At 39.1% G+C, this 19,497-nt stretch overlaps 1 protein-coding gene across 1 annotated transcript in view; it reads right to left on the bottom strand.

Annotated features, from left to right (window-relative positions):
• LOC133616016 (leucine-rich repeat-containing G-protein coupled receptor 4-like) overlaps nt 1-19,497 on the bottom strand; it is a 90,491-nt gene that overhangs the window by 42,250 nt on the left and 28,744 nt on the right. The window contains exons 2-4 of the mRNA XM_061974997.2: nt 9,944-10,015; nt 2,915-2,986; nt 1,409-1,480 (exon numbers count right to left, since the gene is read on the bottom strand). Coding sequence (XP_061830981.1) covers nt 1,409-1,480; nt 2,915-2,986; nt 9,944-10,015 — 216 coding nt within the window. The remainder of the gene's footprint in view (nt 1-1,408; nt 1,481-2,914; nt 2,987-9,943; nt 10,016-19,497) is intronic.

Raw genomic sequence — 19,497 nt, 5'->3', positions numbered from 1 at the left:
GCCATGCCAAGACCAAGACCCGCCATGCCAAGACCAAGACCCGCCATGCCAAGACCAAGACCAAGACCCGCCATGCCAAGACCAAGACCCGCCATGCCAAGACCAAGACCCGCCATGCCAAGACCAAGACCAAGACCCGCCATGCCAAGACCAAGACCAAGACCCGCCATGCCAAGACAAAGACCAAGACCCGCCATGCCAAGACAAAGACCAAGACCCACGCCTAGACCAAGACCAAGACCCACGCCGAGCTTCGCCGCCGGACGCGCCACGCTGAGCTTCGCCGCCTGACTTGCCACGCCGAGCTGCCACGCCTGCCAAGTTGACGATGCGCCTGTCTTCTCGTCGGCCACGGATATGGCCGCTACCTGGTCGTCCGCCACACCAAGTGCGCCCACCTCCCAGTCGGCCACGAATGTGGCCAATCCCTGGGCGCCCGCCTCGCCTGCTGCAGCGGCGTTCCACTCGCCGCCGCCACTTGACTTTGCCTCGGTGGATTCGGGGCCACTTGGGCTGGCGACCCACCGCCATGTCCCCCTCCCGCCCTCCCATGACTATTGATCTTTGTTTTTTTTTCTTGGACATCTGGTATCTGTCCTTAAGGGAGGGGCTCTGTCATGTCTGTATTATCATGTTTTGTTTTAAGTCATGTTTTGTTTAGTTTCTGTCTTTTCACTCCCTTGTCTGGTCACCATAGCAACCATTAGTTTTCACCTGTCACGTCACGCACCTGTTTCACGTTTTGACTCACACACACCTGTCACCAATCATGTCACTGTTATTTAAGCATACCTTGTTCATCACTCGTCCTGCCTGCATTGTCGTCATGTCACTCCGGTTTATGTCTCGTTTTGACAAAGTAAGTTTCCATGTCCATGTCCTAGTTTTTGTTAATTAGTAGCTTCATATGTTTTAGGCACACTTGCCTTTTTTTTTTTTGGTTGTATCTTTGTGTTTTGTGGTAGTGACTGTTTAATGTCAATAAATCCAAGCCTACCTTCACGCTGTCGTCCGGAGCCGTCTATTTTGCGTTGGAAGAACAACCCCGCAGCTAGCCGCGACCCCCATTTGACACTTTTGTGCAAATGAGTGTGAATGAGTATAAATGGAGGAGGGAGGTTTTTTGTTTTGATGCATTAATTGTAAGTGTATCTTGTGTTTTTTATGTTAGTTTAATAAAAATATTATTTTTTTATTATTTTTATTTTTTTTATTTTCTTGGGCGGCCCGGGACCAATCGAGGGCCGCGGCCCGGTGGTTGGGGACCACTGGTTTACAGTATCAATTGCCTCAGTGAGATCAATAAAAAGCACTGCACAATCACATTTGTTGTTTGATTTAAAAAAAAAAAGAAAAAAAAAAAGCCATCCACGTGCATGCAAATAAAAATTTTGATTTAATAACTCACAGAGACTGGAGAAAATGAAGGTTCTTCAGTGCAGCGCTAGGTACCGTCTTAAGTTGATTATTCTGGAGCATCCTGAGGATAAAAAGCATTCATGTTTTCAATTCAACTCAAAATAAAAAAAACGGTATCTGCTTATACAACTACATATATTTCTAAGAATACTGTCTTTGTTGTTGTTAATTTGTAAACAGTATAATACAACTATGCATCTATTGGTTAATCAAATAAGATTCCTTTAAATAAAATGTGTTTTTTGCGCAGGGTTACAAGTGTCAATGTGCTTCAAAAAGGACTGAACGTTTCATGTCATTTGCCATAGTATTTTAGTATGACAAAATATAGTGTTTTAATTGCAATGTACATCAGTGTTTCCCATACATTATTTTATTTGTGGTGCAGCACCACAAATAAATATGAACCGTTGCTGAAACATTTGGGGTCTGTTCCCCCCTACCCCTCCTAGATTTAGCTAACATAGCAAAAGTTCATGGCAGAATAAAGGTGTTGATCAGCATGGTGACCAAGAGTACATGAACTTATATTCAGATTTATTTTGGTGAAGCGAATTCCAAGGTTATCTTAGTTTCATGTTTTGAAATAATGTGCCCTTACTATACCAGCAAATTAACTGAACTGTGACCTTAAAACCATGGTACATACTGAACCGCAATGATGGTGTACCTTTACACCACTAATATACTTTATGAACGGTACCCATGGTACCCACCAAAACATACAGTACTCTAATACAAATGCCATAGCTTTCCAAAGATGCGAAAGAAAATCTCAGCAGTTTTAAACAATAGGAGTGAGTGCATGCTGCTTTATAATGTAGCATCCAGACAACTGCCGCTGCTGCTTTTTAGAAGGTTGTTGGCCATACCCCTTCGCCATCAACAGCACAGATATCCCACAGCTGTTTTCCGCACATGCACCAAACACTTTTTCCTGTTTTGCACCAATTGCACAGCACTGTCAAATCCAGTGAAGATAAACGTGCCTTTCACTGGCCTCCGGAATTTAAAAAAACCAAAAAAAAAAACAACATGAATAATATTACTGACCCACAACTGGGCCACTGTTAACATAACTCAAGTGTACAAATCACCTTTGGTTTTCCTGCAACAATCTCACTTGTAAATCAACAAGACTTGGACCTGTATCCAGCATTGTGTGCCTTCCAAAACGTAAAAGCATATCATCTATACACAGCCAAATGTGAAGTATGCAGAACACATTTTTACACAAGGTGTGTTGGCAATACACTATGTAAAAGTGAGAATTCCAAGTGAGACTGAATTAATGTTTTGGTGATATACTAACAGCGCCACAATGTTACACAACAACTTAGTGAAATATTTACTTTTCCAACACCCCCGTGGGTGGAAAACTTCACACTGTCACAGTGTGTGTGTGTGTGTGTGTGTGTGTGTGTGTGTGTGTGTGTGTGTGTGTGTCTACATGAGAGTGTTGACAGTGGTGGTGGCAAGGAGGGTGTACGCTTACAGGACTTTGAGCTGATTCAGTCCAGACAGGGCTTCAGGGTGGATGAGGGACAAGTCATTCCCTGCAAGTCTCCTAGGTGAAGAAGAAAAAGGGAAGTTTGAAAGAATTGTGAGACTCTTTTGTGGTAAACAGACAAACAACTGTATACTTCTGAGGAAAAAGCTAAGAAAACTTTAAAAAAAAAGTTTATTCAGCACTTTATGAGGTTAAAATAATTCAAGCTGAAAATGGGACATGAGTGTCAAAGACATATCTGTCAAGGCTGTTGGCACATTGTCCGTCACCCATAAGAGATTAGAACTACTTTCCACATATTGCCTGTCTAAATTGCTTTCTCTGCCTCCCCCCCATCAGTATGTGTTGTTTGTTTTAGAGACTGACCCATATATATACACGTCTTAGGTAAAAGCCCAGTATGTGAATAGACCCATTCATATGCATGTTCTCTGTAACATTTGTAACTTATCCTCAGTTAACCCATAAAGGTTAGTGGGGACACCTCCCTTTCCTGTTGTAAATAGAAATTGTTCAGAAAAGTATGTGTGAATAAGCATGAAAAAAGGCTGACAAGGACAGAGTCCAAGTATACTATCAGGCCTGAGAGATTAGCGACAGATTTATCACCCAGCAATATGAGTCTGACCAGACTAAAAAACCCTGCAACAAGAGCTGCTGGGTGTGAGCCCAAGAACTAAGGCTGACTCTGTTAGAGGACCACATGCCTTTCACGTCCCAGAGGAAAGGAACAGTAAAAGTAAGATTTCCTTCCAGACATGATTGACTTTAATGCAAATTGCATTCATATTAGTTTATCTTTCCTACTTTCTTGGTATATCTCTACTTCCCAGTCAGAAGAAAAGTGTATTCTTCCAGTGGACTGATCTTTTCTTAAACTGAAAACAGTGATTGAGATAACAGTAACTCATAATAACAAAGGAAAAAATATGAGGGCAAAAGAGGAAACATTTTGTATTTAGTGTGTCTATGAAGGTTTGCAGGACGGCTAATTAAGAAAATATGAAAAGCATGAATTCAGGCAGTAAGCCTACTGGCTGTAATGGCGCAGCTGAGTGAGCCTCAACTAGTTTTTGACCAGGAGAACAGTGTGATGTAAGTGAAGGCCAACAAACAAGCAATACCTCCGCTTGCACAACTCTTCTTGGCAGTATTAATCTAATATGACAGTGGCATAGAAAGAATTTCAGAACAGTCAAAAGAAATGTACCCATCAAAAAAAACAACAACGTTTTGGAATTATACAATATTTCACCCCACCATAATCTACAGTGCATTCGGAAGGTATTTACAGCACTTCACTTGTTCCACATTTTTTTACGCTACAGCCTTATTACAAAATGTTTTTTTTAATGCAAACGTATAAAAAAACAAAATCACATTAGTATTCACAGACCTTGTTCAATACTTTGTTGATGCACATTTGGCAGCAATTACAGCCTTAAGTCTCTTTGAATACAATGCCACAATCTTGGCACACCTATCTTTGGGCAGTTTCACCTATTCCTCTTTGCGGCACCTTTAAAGCTCCATTAGATTGGATGGGAAGCGTTGGTTTTCCTCCAGGATGTCACTGTACATTGCTGCATTTAGTCTAATCAGGGAGGTGACCAAGAACCTGATGGTGACTCTGTCAGAGATACAGAATTTCTCTCTGGAGAGAGAAGAATCTTCCAGAAGGACAACCATCTCTGCAGCAAACCATCAATCAGCCCTGCATGGTAGAGTGGCCAGACGAAAGCCATTTCTTAGTAAAGAGTTTGCCAAAATGTACCTGAAAGACTCAGACCATGAGAAACTAGATTCTCTGGTCTAATGAGACAAAGCTTGAACTCTTTGGTGTGAATGCCAGGCATCATGTTTGGAGGAAACCAGGCACCAATACCATCCCTACAGTGAAGGATGGTGTTTTTCAGCGGCAGGAACTGGGAGACTAGTCAGGATAGTTGAAAAAAATGAATGCAGCAATGTACAAAGACATCCTGGATAAAAATGAACACTTCTCGTCCAACCTGATGGCGTTTGAGAGGTGCTTTTTGGAATTTTGCCTATCGTTCACAATCATTATGAAAGACATGACGATGGATGATGTATGTAATATAGTAACGGGCACATTCACAATAACATTTAATATTTACGTATTTTGATCATTTTAAACATACGCAGCGCATTAATTTAAAAAATGCATCTCGTGTTTTGGGGGGTTTTTCATCACTGATTTCTGCTCACTGCAGACTTTATGAGAGGCAACGAACATAATAAAACAATTTACTGTACAAAGTCTGCTGTCATTAGGATGCCGACTGCTAGGATGTTCATATTAGGGCTGGGCGATATGGCCTTTAATTAATATCTCAATATTTTTGGGCCATGTCACGATACACAATATATATGGCGATATTTTGCCTTAGCCTTGAATTAACACTTCATGCATATAATCACAGCAGTATGATGATTCTATGTGTCTACATCAAAACATTCTTGTTTATACTGCATTAATATATGCTAATTTTAAACTTCCATGCAGAGGGAAATCACCACTAAGTCAATTTACCAAAACTGTATTCATTAAAAAGTTATTAAGCAGTGGCACAAACATTCATGTCATTTCCAAAACAGAAAGTGCAAGATTGTCAGAGACATTTTAAAACAAGCTATTAGTGCACTTTTGTGCATGATGTCACTAAGATGATATATCAAAAAAACACTAAATTAAAGTGCACTTTTTGTACAGAACAACACTACAATAGTTAAAAACAAATAAAGTGCACTTTTGTGCATGATGTCACACAAGATATTTCAAAAACTGTCAAATAAAAATGGGCTGCATAATAGGAAGTCAAATAGTATATAGCGGGTGACTTTTCAAATGATGCTACAAATTAGCAGTGCTGCTACTTTTTGTAGCAAAGCTTTTGCCGCATAATTGTTCAACATATTCCCGCTTGAAGCCAAACGACTGCCAGACGATGCACCCCGTGCTGTTTTTCTTGAGAATTAATTATTCCTCCATTTGTTACCAGATTCGCACCTTCTTTCTCTCGTATTACCACTCGCAACGCACCCTTAGCATCACAGCTAACGTTACCCATGTAGCTACCTCTCTGCTCGGGGAGGGCGTATGACGTTGCACGCTTGACGTATGTAAGAAGGTGCGCTTGTTTATGTCTCTGTGAGAAGGAGAGACAAGAAAGAGGGAGAAACGCCTGTAGTGTAATGCCCGCAGCTAAAAGCAACTGTGTGAGAACATATACTCGGATATCACGATATAGTAATTTTCTATATCGCACAGAGACAAACCCGCGATATATCGAGTATATCGATATATCGAGTATATTGATATATTCCCATTTAGATTTAAAATGTCTCATATTCCATGCAAAAAAAACAGGGAGGAACAAGCGCTTTTCATGTCGTTTTCACCAGTTCCAGGTCCTAAATGGCTGTCAAAGCATCCCAACTTGTCGGATTATATCCTCAGCCAGCTACTGTTCAGATGGGAGGCACGATTTGTGATCTACAATAAACTTACAGGGAGCAGGGAAGCGAGGGAACAGCAGACCACTCACTGATGTAAACATAGGAACACAAGGAAGTGGTTATGTCGCTGCTATAAATGGTTTGTCTGCGTTAGCGCTTATAATAACAATATCACTAATACTTGGTTAATATTCAAGTCACAAAATGTAAATGGAGTATTGTTGGCACTTTTTGAATGGTTATTTATCGGATTTTATGGGCAAAATAGTGGAGCTCCCTTGGGTTCCGCTGTAAGCTGACTTTTATATACGTTTACTTAAGGTTTAGCATGCATTAAATAGGAGGGGGTAACAGTGTTTCTCAAATATTTTCTGTTACGACCCCCCTAGGAAGAAGAAAATACACCCACCCCACTCTTCACTGTGACTATAAATAATATAACTTGTCTATAAAATTAAAGTTAAGTATACCTCTGCATAACATTGTAAGCTTATTAACATTAAAGGAAACAACACACTGGTCATTCCTCATCTCCAACCGTAGGTTACAGTAAAGCAAAGTGCTACTTACGCTTCATTATATTCTAGTACGGCAAAATAGCATGTTCCCAGGGGTCACACGCACTGGACTTGGAGGAATGGCATACAATGTAACTAACAAATATCTTGCAAATTACTTGCTGTGGCAATACCCAATGAGAAAGGTTGAAAGAAAACCACCTTTATAAAGTTGCAGGTTACTTTCTAATGTAAAAAAAAAAGCACACTGAAAAAGATCAGGCATACTCATCATATCTGTTCAGTTTGAACATTTGGCAAGACAGAATAGAACACAGCAAAGCGTGACTAGGCACGAATGAATATTCTTTCCTGGTGTCAATTCCGGTCTGGCATGGTGCACCTTCTTTTCCCTCCCTGATCTTATTTTCTGTCAATTCTGTGAGCACTCAAGATCGCCGCTCTGGTTCACTGACATTGCAGCAGCTCTCATGAAAAGAGGCCCTCCACAAATGTTCATAGAGAAAAGCCTTGAGATTTGTCCAATACAAAGGTTGAATAAACAGGCGGAAAAATGAAGTCATGTCAATCAAGACATCATTTTCTCAAGACAATTAAGAACAGTTTAGGGACAGGCGATCACCATGTTTTATTTGGCAAGTAAATGATAATATAATTGTTTCAATATGGGTTGCAAAGGCTTCTAATTAAACTGCTGCTGTATGCGGTAACATTTCGTAATTTCTAGTTGAATTATTTGATCAAAACTATTATTAATCTAATTGCTAATTTACTGTTCATAACTGGTTACTTTTTGCTGTAATGTGGATTGTGCTACACTTGTGTTAAAGTGTATTAAGCATTTTTTCTTGAGTGGTTTTGGCTTCTTCATAAGTTTTGGGTGATACTTCAAATTTGGGTATGAAGCCATCCAATACAAAGTAGGTACATGGCCAGGACTGGCACTACGGATGTTCATACTTAAAAGGACATTTTTGATAACAACTTAAAGCAGACAAAAACAAAGGATGGTGATGTAACAGTATCAATTTATATTACAATTATTTAGCTATTCCCTTTTAATAAATAGGTCAATACTGCAACTGCAAAAAAAACTACTAGCTCTTATTTCCTGAGTTAGTAAACAAAACTATTTTGTTATTAACAAAAATATAGATTTAATCACAATAGTATCGACCATATACTGATACTGTACTTGGTATAGTTACTGTCGATATTTGTACCAATCCACCCACCCAGTTTACATTTAGGAGCTCGAGCTTAGCAGTTAGCTATGCTTTTTAGTATCCTCCTACAGTGTGTCACATAGCATGTTTAGCTATTCCTTGTACTTTAGTCTCCCAGTGATAACGATACATGTAAGAAAAGCTGTCGAACACTGATTGGTTGAACACAGTTTGGAGCATTTCTAAAACTTATTTTTCAAACTCACAAGCGCCATTATAGAACACTAGACGACTTGTTTATTTCCTATTTCTTGTGTATTTATATTTAACTAAATACTTAACAACGGAGAGAAAGAAAAACGAAAGGAACTTTCGATTTGCAGGAATTTTTGTTGGCATCTGTGTGCTAAAGAATGCTGATAAGTGGAACTATCTTGCAGTGTTTACACGCAGCCGCAGTCTTTAAACTCAATGCAGTTTATTGTTGTTTATAATTTTTTTACAAACTTCATTTCGATAAGCGAAGCTACGAGAAGTGGATGGATTCTTTTAAAACGTATTTACAGAAGAGTATGAAGCCGGACTTGAAGCAGCGACCTCAGCTGCATTCTACTCAGACTTTGTTGGATAAATGTGAAATAAAAGAGGCTGTACACGAGTGGAACGAAGGTAAATATCAAATATTAACTATTTACTTTATTACATGTTGTAAAAGTAGTCATTGACACTCCATTTATGTAATTATTAACCTTAACCCGAGTGAACAGAATGCTAATGCTAACAACCTAATGCTAAAGCTGATTTTTTTCGTGTTGTCAGCGTGAATTAAACGCTGACATTTATTATTTTTATATTGGTATTTACAACTGAAATAGATAAAAAGGAATCGCCTGACCCTCATTAATTCCTAATTTACTGAGAAGACAACTATCTGACTGTTGGATATTGCGGACAAATGCCTGACTTTTTATGAACAACTCGATATACTTTATTTTTTTAAGTCAGATTGTTTTGTATATTATTACTTTGTATTTCATTTACTTTTTAGTAAAATAACTCTGACCTAATATTGTCTGTTTATTTACATGGTATCAGTGTAGAAATATAGTAAACCACTCCTCTATACGTCATCAGCCTTTTTTGTATGAACAACCCTGAATTGTGAAATGTGGTGGAAACACAAACCACACACTTCTACTGGAACTAAAGGTTCCAGGAACCAAGAGTTCTTGAAATTTTGGTGGAAAAGGGCCTTATATCATATGACGAAATGTAAACCCTTTTAACAAAGACAATTCAGGTGGTGGGTGGAAAAGAAGAGGACTAGGACTAAACTGCTGAAAGATCCAAGAGCGCTAAAAAAGCATATCCGCTACGGCCAGAATCAGGAATCACTGGAGCTCACTTACTCGCTGGTCATTTAGCATTCTCTAGGCAGCATGATACCTGATCTCAGTTAGACTGATACTATCTCCAACTCCCTACAATACAGGGCCACAGTGAAGGGTATTCTAACATTTGGTAAACACTAACGAGAGTAGATGTTTGCTACACAAAAAACACCAAGTAATCTTCACAGGATGATTAATGGCCTCATCAAGCTTTATTTTTCGAGTACAATTTTTTCGACATCTTGTTTATTTGCTAATATTTTCACCTGGTTGTGTTCATTTAGTGCTTTGCACATTTTTAGTGTGCTTATCTTTCCCAGTAAAGGAGGACATGGAATGCCCGTACGTGTTGCAGTACCAACTCAAATAAGCAGGTCCATACCATAAAGCCCAGCCCTCATGTCAACATTGTACTGTGTCAATACATCACTAATGAAAGAAAGGAAGACATGTACTCACAACTCCTCCAGATAGGGAAAGTTCTTGAAAACATTTGCTGGAAGCTCAGTGATGTTGTTCATGCTCAGATCTCTGTGGAGAAGAAACAAAAACAAATTACAAGTAAACCTGTTTTGGGGTTAAAAAAAAAAAAGTTGCTGCTGACATTGTCTTCGGTTTTAGTGTGTCTGTCTCCATCTCCACGGAGCGAGAGGTAGCGACATGGTAACGTTAGCTGTGATGCTAACAGCTAACAGTGTGGTTTGAGTGGTAATACGAGAGAAAGAACGTGCGAATCTGGTAACAAATGGAGGAATAATTAATTCCCAAGAAAACAGCACGGGGTCCATCGTCTGACGGTGGTTTGGCTTCAAGCGGGAATATGTCTTTACATCATGTCAACATCTCCGTTCGGTGCCACACCAACTAAATGCCGAGGCAACTATTTCCACATCAACACTATATTATTTGATATGCAGCTATTTTTTATGTGATACTTATTGAAATATCTTGTGTGTCATCATGCACAAAAGTGCACTTATAGCTTGTTTTAAAATGTCTCTGACAATCTTGCACTTTCTGTTTTGGAAATGACATGAATGTTTGTGCCACTGCTTAAAGGGGAACATTATCACCAGACCTATGTAAGCGTCAATATATACCTTGATGTTGCAGAAAAAAGACCATCTATTTTTTTAACCGATTTCCGAACTCTAAATGGGTGAATTTTGGCGAATTAAACGCCTTTCTATTATTCGCTCTCGGAGCGATGACGTCACAACGTGACGTCACATCGGGAAGCAATCCGCCATTTTCTCAAACACATTACAAACACCGAGTCAAATCAGCTCTGTTATTTTCCGTTTTTACGACTGTTTTCCGTACCTTGGAGACCTCATGCCTCGTCGGTGTGTTGTCGGAGGGTGTAACAACACGAACAGGGACGAATTCAAGTTGCACCAGTGGCCCAAAGATGCGAAATTGGCAAGAAATTGGACGTTTGTTCCGCACACTTTACCGACGAAAGCTATGCTACGACATAGATGGCAAGAATGTGTGGATATCCTGCGACACTCAAAGCAGATGCATTTCCAACTGGACTGGACAGATCAGCTTTCAGGAAAAGAGAGCGGATGAGGGTATGTCTACAGAATATATTAATTGATGAAAACTGGGCTGTCTGCACTCTCAAAGTGCATGTTGTTGCCAAATGTATTTCATATGCTGTAAACCTAGTTCATAGTTGTTAGTTTCCTTTAATGCCAAACAAACACATACCAATCGTTGGTTAGAAGGCGATCGCCAAATTCGTCCTCGCTTTCTCCCGTGTCACTGGCTGTCGTGTCGTTTGTCGGTTTTGCTTGCATACGGTTTAAACCGATATGGCTCAATAGCTTCAGTTTCTTCTTCAATTTCGTTTCCGTTACCTGCCTCCACACTACAACCATCCGTTTCAATACATGCGTAATCTGTTGAATCGCTTAAGCCGCTGAAATCCGAGTCTGAATCCGAGCTAATGTCGCTATAACTTGCTGTTCTATCCGCCATGTGTGTTTGTATTGGCATCACTGTGTGACGTCACAGGAAAATGGACGGGTGTATATAACGATGGTTAAAATCAGGCACTTTGAAGCTTTTTTTTTAGGGATATTGCGTGATGGGTAAAATTTTGAAAAAAACTTCGAAAAATAAAATAAGCCACTGGGAACTGATTTTTAATGGTTTTAACCCTTCTGAAATTGTGATAATGTTCCCCTTTAATAACTGTTTAATAAATACAGTTTTGCTAAATTTACTTAGTTGTGATTTCCCTCTCTGCATGAAAGTTTAAAATGAGCATATATTAATGCAGTATGAACAAGAATGTTTTAATGTAGACACATAGAATCATCATACTGCTGTGATTATATGTATCAAGTGTTCAAGGCTAAGGCAAAATATCGAGATATATATCGTGTATCGCGATATGGCCTAAAAATATCGAGATATTAAAAAAAGGTCATATCGCCTAGCCCTAGTTGACTGGAAACATTTCAAATGTGCTTCATTATTAAATTAAATCTCCACTCGGTGTGGTTAATGTCTTTAATTTGTCATTAAATAAAAGCATCACACACACACACTCACAGCTCATTAATGTGGAATAAATGACACGCCACTAATAGTTCAAGCCACATACATCTTTCCCTATCAAATGGTGCAAACTGAATGTGTATCCTCATTGAATGACAACGTGTACTCGACCTAGGACCAACTGCACTGAGTGACGAAACAAACACGCTCACTATCGCGCTTATTGCAACCACAGACAGCAAAACACTTGTATTCTAACTTTTAAACACTTACTTTAGTTATCTGCTGTACTGAGAAAATGCCTGTGTTGTTGGCTGCCGTAGCAGAACTGCTGTGTCTAAACTGGCGTGTGACGTCACGATTTACCTTTTTACTCTAACTTTAAGACATGAATACAAAATAATCGGCTCTGTTGGCCACTTACTTAATAAAAATACGAGACAAATTGCGTCCCTTGACAGCTCAATACAGAATGAGTACTTTTGTTTCTAAAGACGGGACGATTCAGTTTGTCAAGTTTGACAGTTGCAGTCAAAATCCATCGCACTCGCACTCAATTGCTTATTCATGAGGGACATTATTTCACGTAAGAGGTACATCATTTAATGAATGCAAAAAACATCAATATTCAATAGGGTTTTTGATTGATTTAAACTTGTATTAGTAGATTGCACAGTTCAGTACATATTCCGTACAATTGACCACTAAATGGTAACACCCGAATACGTTTTTAAACTTGTTTAAGACGGGGTCCACGTAACCAATTCATGGTAGGGCTAGTCACCTGGGCTGTTTATACAGTACACCCCACACAACAGCACGGCCGCTAAGGGCTACATGCAGTCACAAATTCTGATGGGGGTAGCTAGTCACATGGGGTAACTGGACACCCCGGCGTGACACAGAAGGTCTAGTGACCTCTGACTCCCACGACTGCGGCACACCACGGACATGACACCCTTACTAGTATAAAGAGTAGGCTGATAGGAAGAAAAATAAATAAATACCAGTAGCTATATTTCAAATTAAATAAGATGCTCACTAGCTATTATTTATGAGTTCCTTTAACAAGTGTAACTAATAAAAACAATTATTAAATCCAGATCCCATGAAGTACCCAAAACTTTAAATTACGGTTTGACCGATTTTCTGCCAGGGTGATTATCGGCGCCGATATTAGAAATTTTGACATGGTTTTGAATTCTGTATTTAAATAACACTTTACTATACCTGAAATAATACCCAAAGCGCTTTGCAATATACATCACATTCACACACTGATGGCGGAAGCTGCCATGTAAGGCGCCAACCACGACTCATCAGAAGCAAGGGTGAAGTGTCTTGCCCAAGGACACAACAGCCGTCCCAAGAGAAGTATACATCGTCAATGGCCTTTTTTTCCAGTCTTTATCGGCTTTATTTTATATTACATACAATTGAGCAAAAGTCAACAGTACACAATACCTAAACAAAATCAAAATGTATGTACTCATTGAAATAATTTTTGCCCTCACAGTCCTTCTGTGTCCTGATATTTTTTCTTTGAATGTGTAAACATTACCAAAAACTATTTTAAAAAGTATTTTAAGAAACTATCCATCCATCCATCCATCCATCCATTTTCTACCGCTTGTCCCTTTCGGGATCGCGGGGGGTGCTGGAGCCTATCTCAGGTGCATTTGGGCGGAAGGCGGTGTACACCCTGGACAAGTCGCCACCATTTTAAGAAACTAAAAATATGAATCTAATCATTCTAGTATTGATCATATACTGATATTACTCTTGGCATTGACAACACCAATTTATAGATCGAACCGCCCTCCTATGTGTTGTGGACTGACTGCAAAAATGCGGACACACCAACAGTTGTTTGTATATCATCCTCTCTCTAACTCTTATAACTACCGGTACACTATAAATATATTTCCTGTTAGTAACTGCTTACTTACCTGCAACATAGTTCCATCTACACTTCTAAGATTACTAAGCATTTATTTATTATTTTGTTTTTAGCTAACTTAGCGTCTAGCTTAGCTATTAGCATGCTTGCTCGTGCTTGCTCTCAATCTGTAAAATGTTTAGCCTTGTCCTAATACTTGATAATGTTACCTAAGATATTAAGAAACTTAGTTTCCATCCATCCATTTTCTAACGCTTGTCCCTTTCGGGGTCTTGCTGTAATAAGGGCGATCATTATTAACTTAGGAGAGCAGCGCTATACTATGTATGGAGATAGACAATTAGCTGCTAGCTTATCAGACAGGGGATTAAAATGAATACAATATTAGTGGGAGGGAATCGGCGTTGAAAGTTATTAATCGACAAAGGCGATCACCTACTTTTTCAATATAATAAGCCAATACTGATCAGTGGCTGATCGATGGACACATCGCTCGAAAAAACTAACTGATAGGGTACTTGATCACTAAAATAATCGATAGCTGCAGGCCTATAACTAATTAACTTATCGTATAACCTGTCTTTATCACATGAATGTACGTGTATAAGCAAGTGAGAGGCCATGTTTTTTACTTGATAGGTTATTCTTATTCTATTTATTACAATATAGTCACCAGTCAACTATGGTTGCAGGACCTCCATAAGCAGCAGAATGACCATGAGAGTGGTCTTTAAAGCAGAAGAAAACAATGAGCAGTTTAATATTTAAAAAATAGATATTTTAAACACAAGAACATGGTCCTCAACATGATGTGTATGTATGCACATGCACCAGCATTTCTAAACAAGAAATAGCTATTTTTTTATTCAAACAAAACATTGGCAACACAAAAATAATAAAGCAAACAATACTGTGCCATCTATTTTTTTTTCATTTGTTTTTCACAATGTGTTTTAGGATTCACTTCACTTCAGCCCCAGGGATCTTCACTGTTCAATCCAGCTTCAAGATAAGCATGTAGCAACATGAAAAATATGCACACAAGACTTGATTTGCTTCTACACAAAAGCTAATATCACAACACATGTTAATGGGAAATTGCTGATGAAAGGATTTTTTCCAGAAAAATCTAAGAAAGGAACGGACAAAACAATTTACAAGCATGTCACATTAAAAGAAACAAAGGGCAAAATGAGGCAGAACCTGCTTCAAAGTAAGCCTTCAGACATGACAAACAGTATAAAGACTGAAAAAACATCCTGGATTTATAAATGAAGCAGCACCCTGCACCCTTCTATCCTTTTCAAATTGGTAATCTTGAATTTCATTGCCAGATCTCTCTAGGACCTTGTGTGTGGGCCCCTGAACTCCACCAAGGATCATATTGCCCTCCTCTGCAGTCCCAACTACACTTGCACACACACGATGGCATTACACACTGTGTCCATAACACAATACTCATCATTCCTGTTAGCTTATGTTCCATCTACATGTATCCAGTTATCCATTTACTTATATACTGTGGAGCTGCAACAACAACCTGCAAACTTATGATTTTGTCATACTCTGGAACTCCATCGGTTTTGTGGCTCTGCCAACATTGGTAGTCCACTAGACAGGCTCCGAAATATTAACTGCAAATGTTCTCAATCATATGCAGGGTAGAATGCGAGAGTATGGGAGGCCTGCAAGACTATATCACACTTTGTCCCTCCCTTAGTTTCTGGCTGCTTTACTCATCTAGGTCCATGGTCTGTCCTGCCTTAGACAGATTGAAGAGGACACTTAAAATGCAGCTGTGATGAATGATGACAATTCTAAATGGTTGCATAAGCTCACATTGCTAAATATCAATCCCATGTGCTGTTTGGATTTATTAAAGTTGGGGATGAGTAACACAAGTAACAGACCTGCTTATAAAAAAGGACCAACAGAATACAGTTGGCCATGTCACATGTTTCTGGCATCAAACTACAATTACCTTGAATTCAAGTATCATAGTATTACCTCATTCTAAACAGGCAGTGACAAACTGCAAAACTCCTGACTCACAGTAAGGTGAAAATTCCAAGTTAAAATAATAATTAATGGGTGGTGGTTGTGTTGAATGTAGCTGGCGTATTTCCGTCAAACATTTGCCAACAAAAGCAAGCACTGCAGCTTTACTCAGACAATTATATTTGGGATATTTAACTCAGAAGGTACAAAGAACTAGAAGAGAAACAATTCGTTTTAACAATGATTTGATTCGATATTTGTGGTTCAGGACAGTTTTTTTTTAGAACGATACGATATGAAACGATTCAGTGAGTTGAAATCGATTCAGTAACTTTTTAGCAAAACAAATCAAGCAGTGTGACTGTGAAAAATATAGTGGATACTTGACGCTGCAGGTGAAGTTTCCTATATTATTGTTGTTTATTGTAAGGGAATTGTGTATATATGAATTATGGATACAAACAAGCAAGTTAACAACAATCAATGGCCAATGCATTCACATTCTTATTTGAATAAAGTGCAACCAACATGAAATAAGAGGAAAAATGTTCCGCTTTCATTTTCAACACTTAAGCAATTTTCAATAAAAGTACAGTAACCAACCTTTTAAGAGTAGATTTACCCGACCCAGCTATATATGTTCTCCACCATCGCGTTGCTGACGACGGACAGCGTCCCAGGTGTGTGGAAGCATGTATGCTCCCTCTTCCCTGTTGATAGCGTTGGTCCCTCGCTTCCTAATTTCCACAGCCTCCTTAATACATGTCTTCTATTAATTAACTTTTCATCAAATTACTTTTCCTTGTGTTCCAGGAGTCAGTGCATCGCGGTAATTTGCTCCGCTATCACTTCCATTGTGTCGGCTGCATCTTCTGTGGTTAAAAAAAAGCTGTGTTTTGTGGCTTTTGCGATCGTGCTGTAACTGAAAGTTATGATATTGAAATGCCCGGCAATGGAGAAGAGACACAGTCGGAGATACACTCTCAGACGCTTTCTTAACAAGCAGTAACAAATTCAGGGAGTCAAAACACGTTTAAACACTGAACAAACATTCACCAAAACTCTCGCGGGACTCTGTTCACTAGTCTGCTATTCTCACACACAAAACAGCACCACTTCTTAAAGGCACACAGACACACATCACAGATATTACACTATTGTCTTGCGTTTGTTATAACCTTTCTCGACCACTGTAGATTCTCGCCATTTTTTTGGGATGACGCCACAGACCAAAAAATAGACGTAACGTTTAAAATCTTTATTACGAGTGCTAAACTTCATATAAAGTAGGCCGTTCTCAAATCCAATGTTTCCCTTTTCTAGTATCAATAAAATCTAACGATTCCCTCTTAGAACGATCTTGGATCGAAACCTCTCTTGGAAGCCAAATTTGCCGAGCACAGATCGATTTACTTGAAATTTAGTAATATAAATTCTAATGGCCACCAGAGCACCAGTCTAATCGTGTAATATCACCATCTTGTTTACGTACGCAGTACCAATGGGGTATATAGCTATTGGATGATACCCTTGTGGGTACCATCTGATGGCTACCGCCCTTTTTGATAACCTTTCGAGTAGAGCTGAAACGATTCCTCGAGTAACTCGAGTAATTCGATTTCAAAATATATTCGAGGAATTTCCGCTGCGTCGAGGCGTCGTTAAGTTATTTATTTATTTATTTATTTTTTATACGGCATTTTGCCTCGTTTAGTAGTCAAAGCTCATGTTTCGGCCTCTTGTCCACAGCAGACGCATACTTTTGTCTTTAAAAACGCAGACTTTTACAAAGACTGTCCAAAGTGTAGAGATCCAAAACGCTCCGTTTAATGTGTGTGTACACGACACAAACGGAGACTTGTGAAAACGTCACGGTTGTGCGCTGTCATTTCCAAACTCAACAACACTGGCTTTAAACACACTATACGATGACTTACTGTATGTTTGAACGTAAACATGCTGCTCTTTTCACTCAACGTTAATAAAAAAAGACATCAAAATGGGCTTTGCGACACTCCCGCCGGCGCTAATGACAGTCAGCTGTTTTGGATACGATCGCTGTCAAACCTCTCCACCTGATGGGACAACTTTGACAAGCAAGACTTTTTGCTATGTGTTATAAGAAAGATGCAACATTATTTTATGATTTTAGTTAGGGGTGTAACGGTACGTGTATTTGTATTGAACCGTTTCAGTACGGGGGTTCCGGTTCGGTTCGGAGGTGTACCGAACCGGAACCCCAGCACAGTACTCTTCTTATTGTGCATTGTGAGGCTCTGTAGTTTTAACGGTGAAGGGTTTATTTATGGATCTAAACCTCACTGAAGGAGGTTGTGACTGTCAAGTGTAGTTTTGGACACACGGACATATTAAGTAGCGTAACGCACGTTGTGTAAACAATGCACACCGAGGCACAACACACGGCATACTAGCAGCTAACAGGCTACGATACACTGACCATACGTCCTCTTTTCACCGGACATGTACTCTTTTGCGGAGCTGTCAGGGCGGAGTTTCTTAAATACCTCAAATGTCCGGCATTTTGAGTTAGGGTTGCGTGTATTTTCAATGTACGTTCAGGGTTAAGAAGGGGTTAAAAACAAAACAAATTGTGCGCGCAGCAGCATTCGTGAGGGAAGGGCAGAGACAGAGAGAGCGAGAGAGTTATGACAAACGCGCATGCGTCGCCAGGCTCTGCTTTTTATCCATAAATTTATTAGATAACATTTTTTATTATCTATAGCAGGTGTGTCAAAAGTGTGCCCTGGAGGCCATTTGCGGCCCACAGCTAATGTTTTAAAGGCCCACGGCAATACTATTAAAATAAACAAAAACATAACAAAAGTAAAATAAAAAAAGCTTAAAGGTTAAATGCAATTTAGAAAAAGTTGCAATGTTGACTAATAAAACAAAGCTGTTTTTTTTTTCTTTCAAACTGTCATTGCTCAAAACATAATATTGAAACAAAATCAATGTTATTATGAATTATTGACCTATCCATGGTTCTGATTACTTCACTTCAAATATTCCACTAAGAAAAATAATTTTGGTGGAAGATTTTGCAAATTTGGTAATTAAATAACCCAAAAATGTATATTTTGTTGTTTTCTTACTGTACCGAAAATGAACCGAACCGTGACCTCTAAACCTCAGAACCGAAATTTTTGTGTACCGTTACACCCCTAATTTTAGTCCTTGTTTAACGCCAAATCTTGAAGTTTACTTAGGTGTCTTGCTTCCATGAGCCGGGCGCGACCCTGCTCGCGTGTAAAAAGCGACCAAGCAACTAAAAAAAACAATGTAGTGTCCTCCTTGTAGTGTGTACTGATGTTAAAGACAATGTACACTACATTACACATGTACTATATCACTATATCCATGATTAAATGCTTTATAATTCCATGAGAGTTTTGCAGCGGCACACATACTTCCGTGTGCTTTATATAGGCACTTAAACATGCAAAATGGTTTCCTTGGTTCGTTAGTGCGTGCTGATTTTATAAATAATGTACACTTCACTGCACATGTAATACATCACCATGTTGCTGAACATGTTGTAATTCTATAAGTGTTGGGTTTCAGCAGCAAAGGCGTGCAATCGCTC

Source organism: Nerophis lumbriciformis, linkage group LG15, assembly GCF_033978685.3.
Source record: "Nerophis lumbriciformis linkage group LG15, RoL_Nlum_v2.1, whole genome shotgun sequence".
Taxonomy (NCBI): Eukaryota; Metazoa; Chordata; class Actinopteri; order Syngnathiformes; family Syngnathidae; genus Nerophis; species Nerophis lumbriciformis.
The sequence above is the reverse complement of the archived record's forward strand: the minus strand, read 5'-3'. Positions and strand labels throughout refer to the sequence as shown.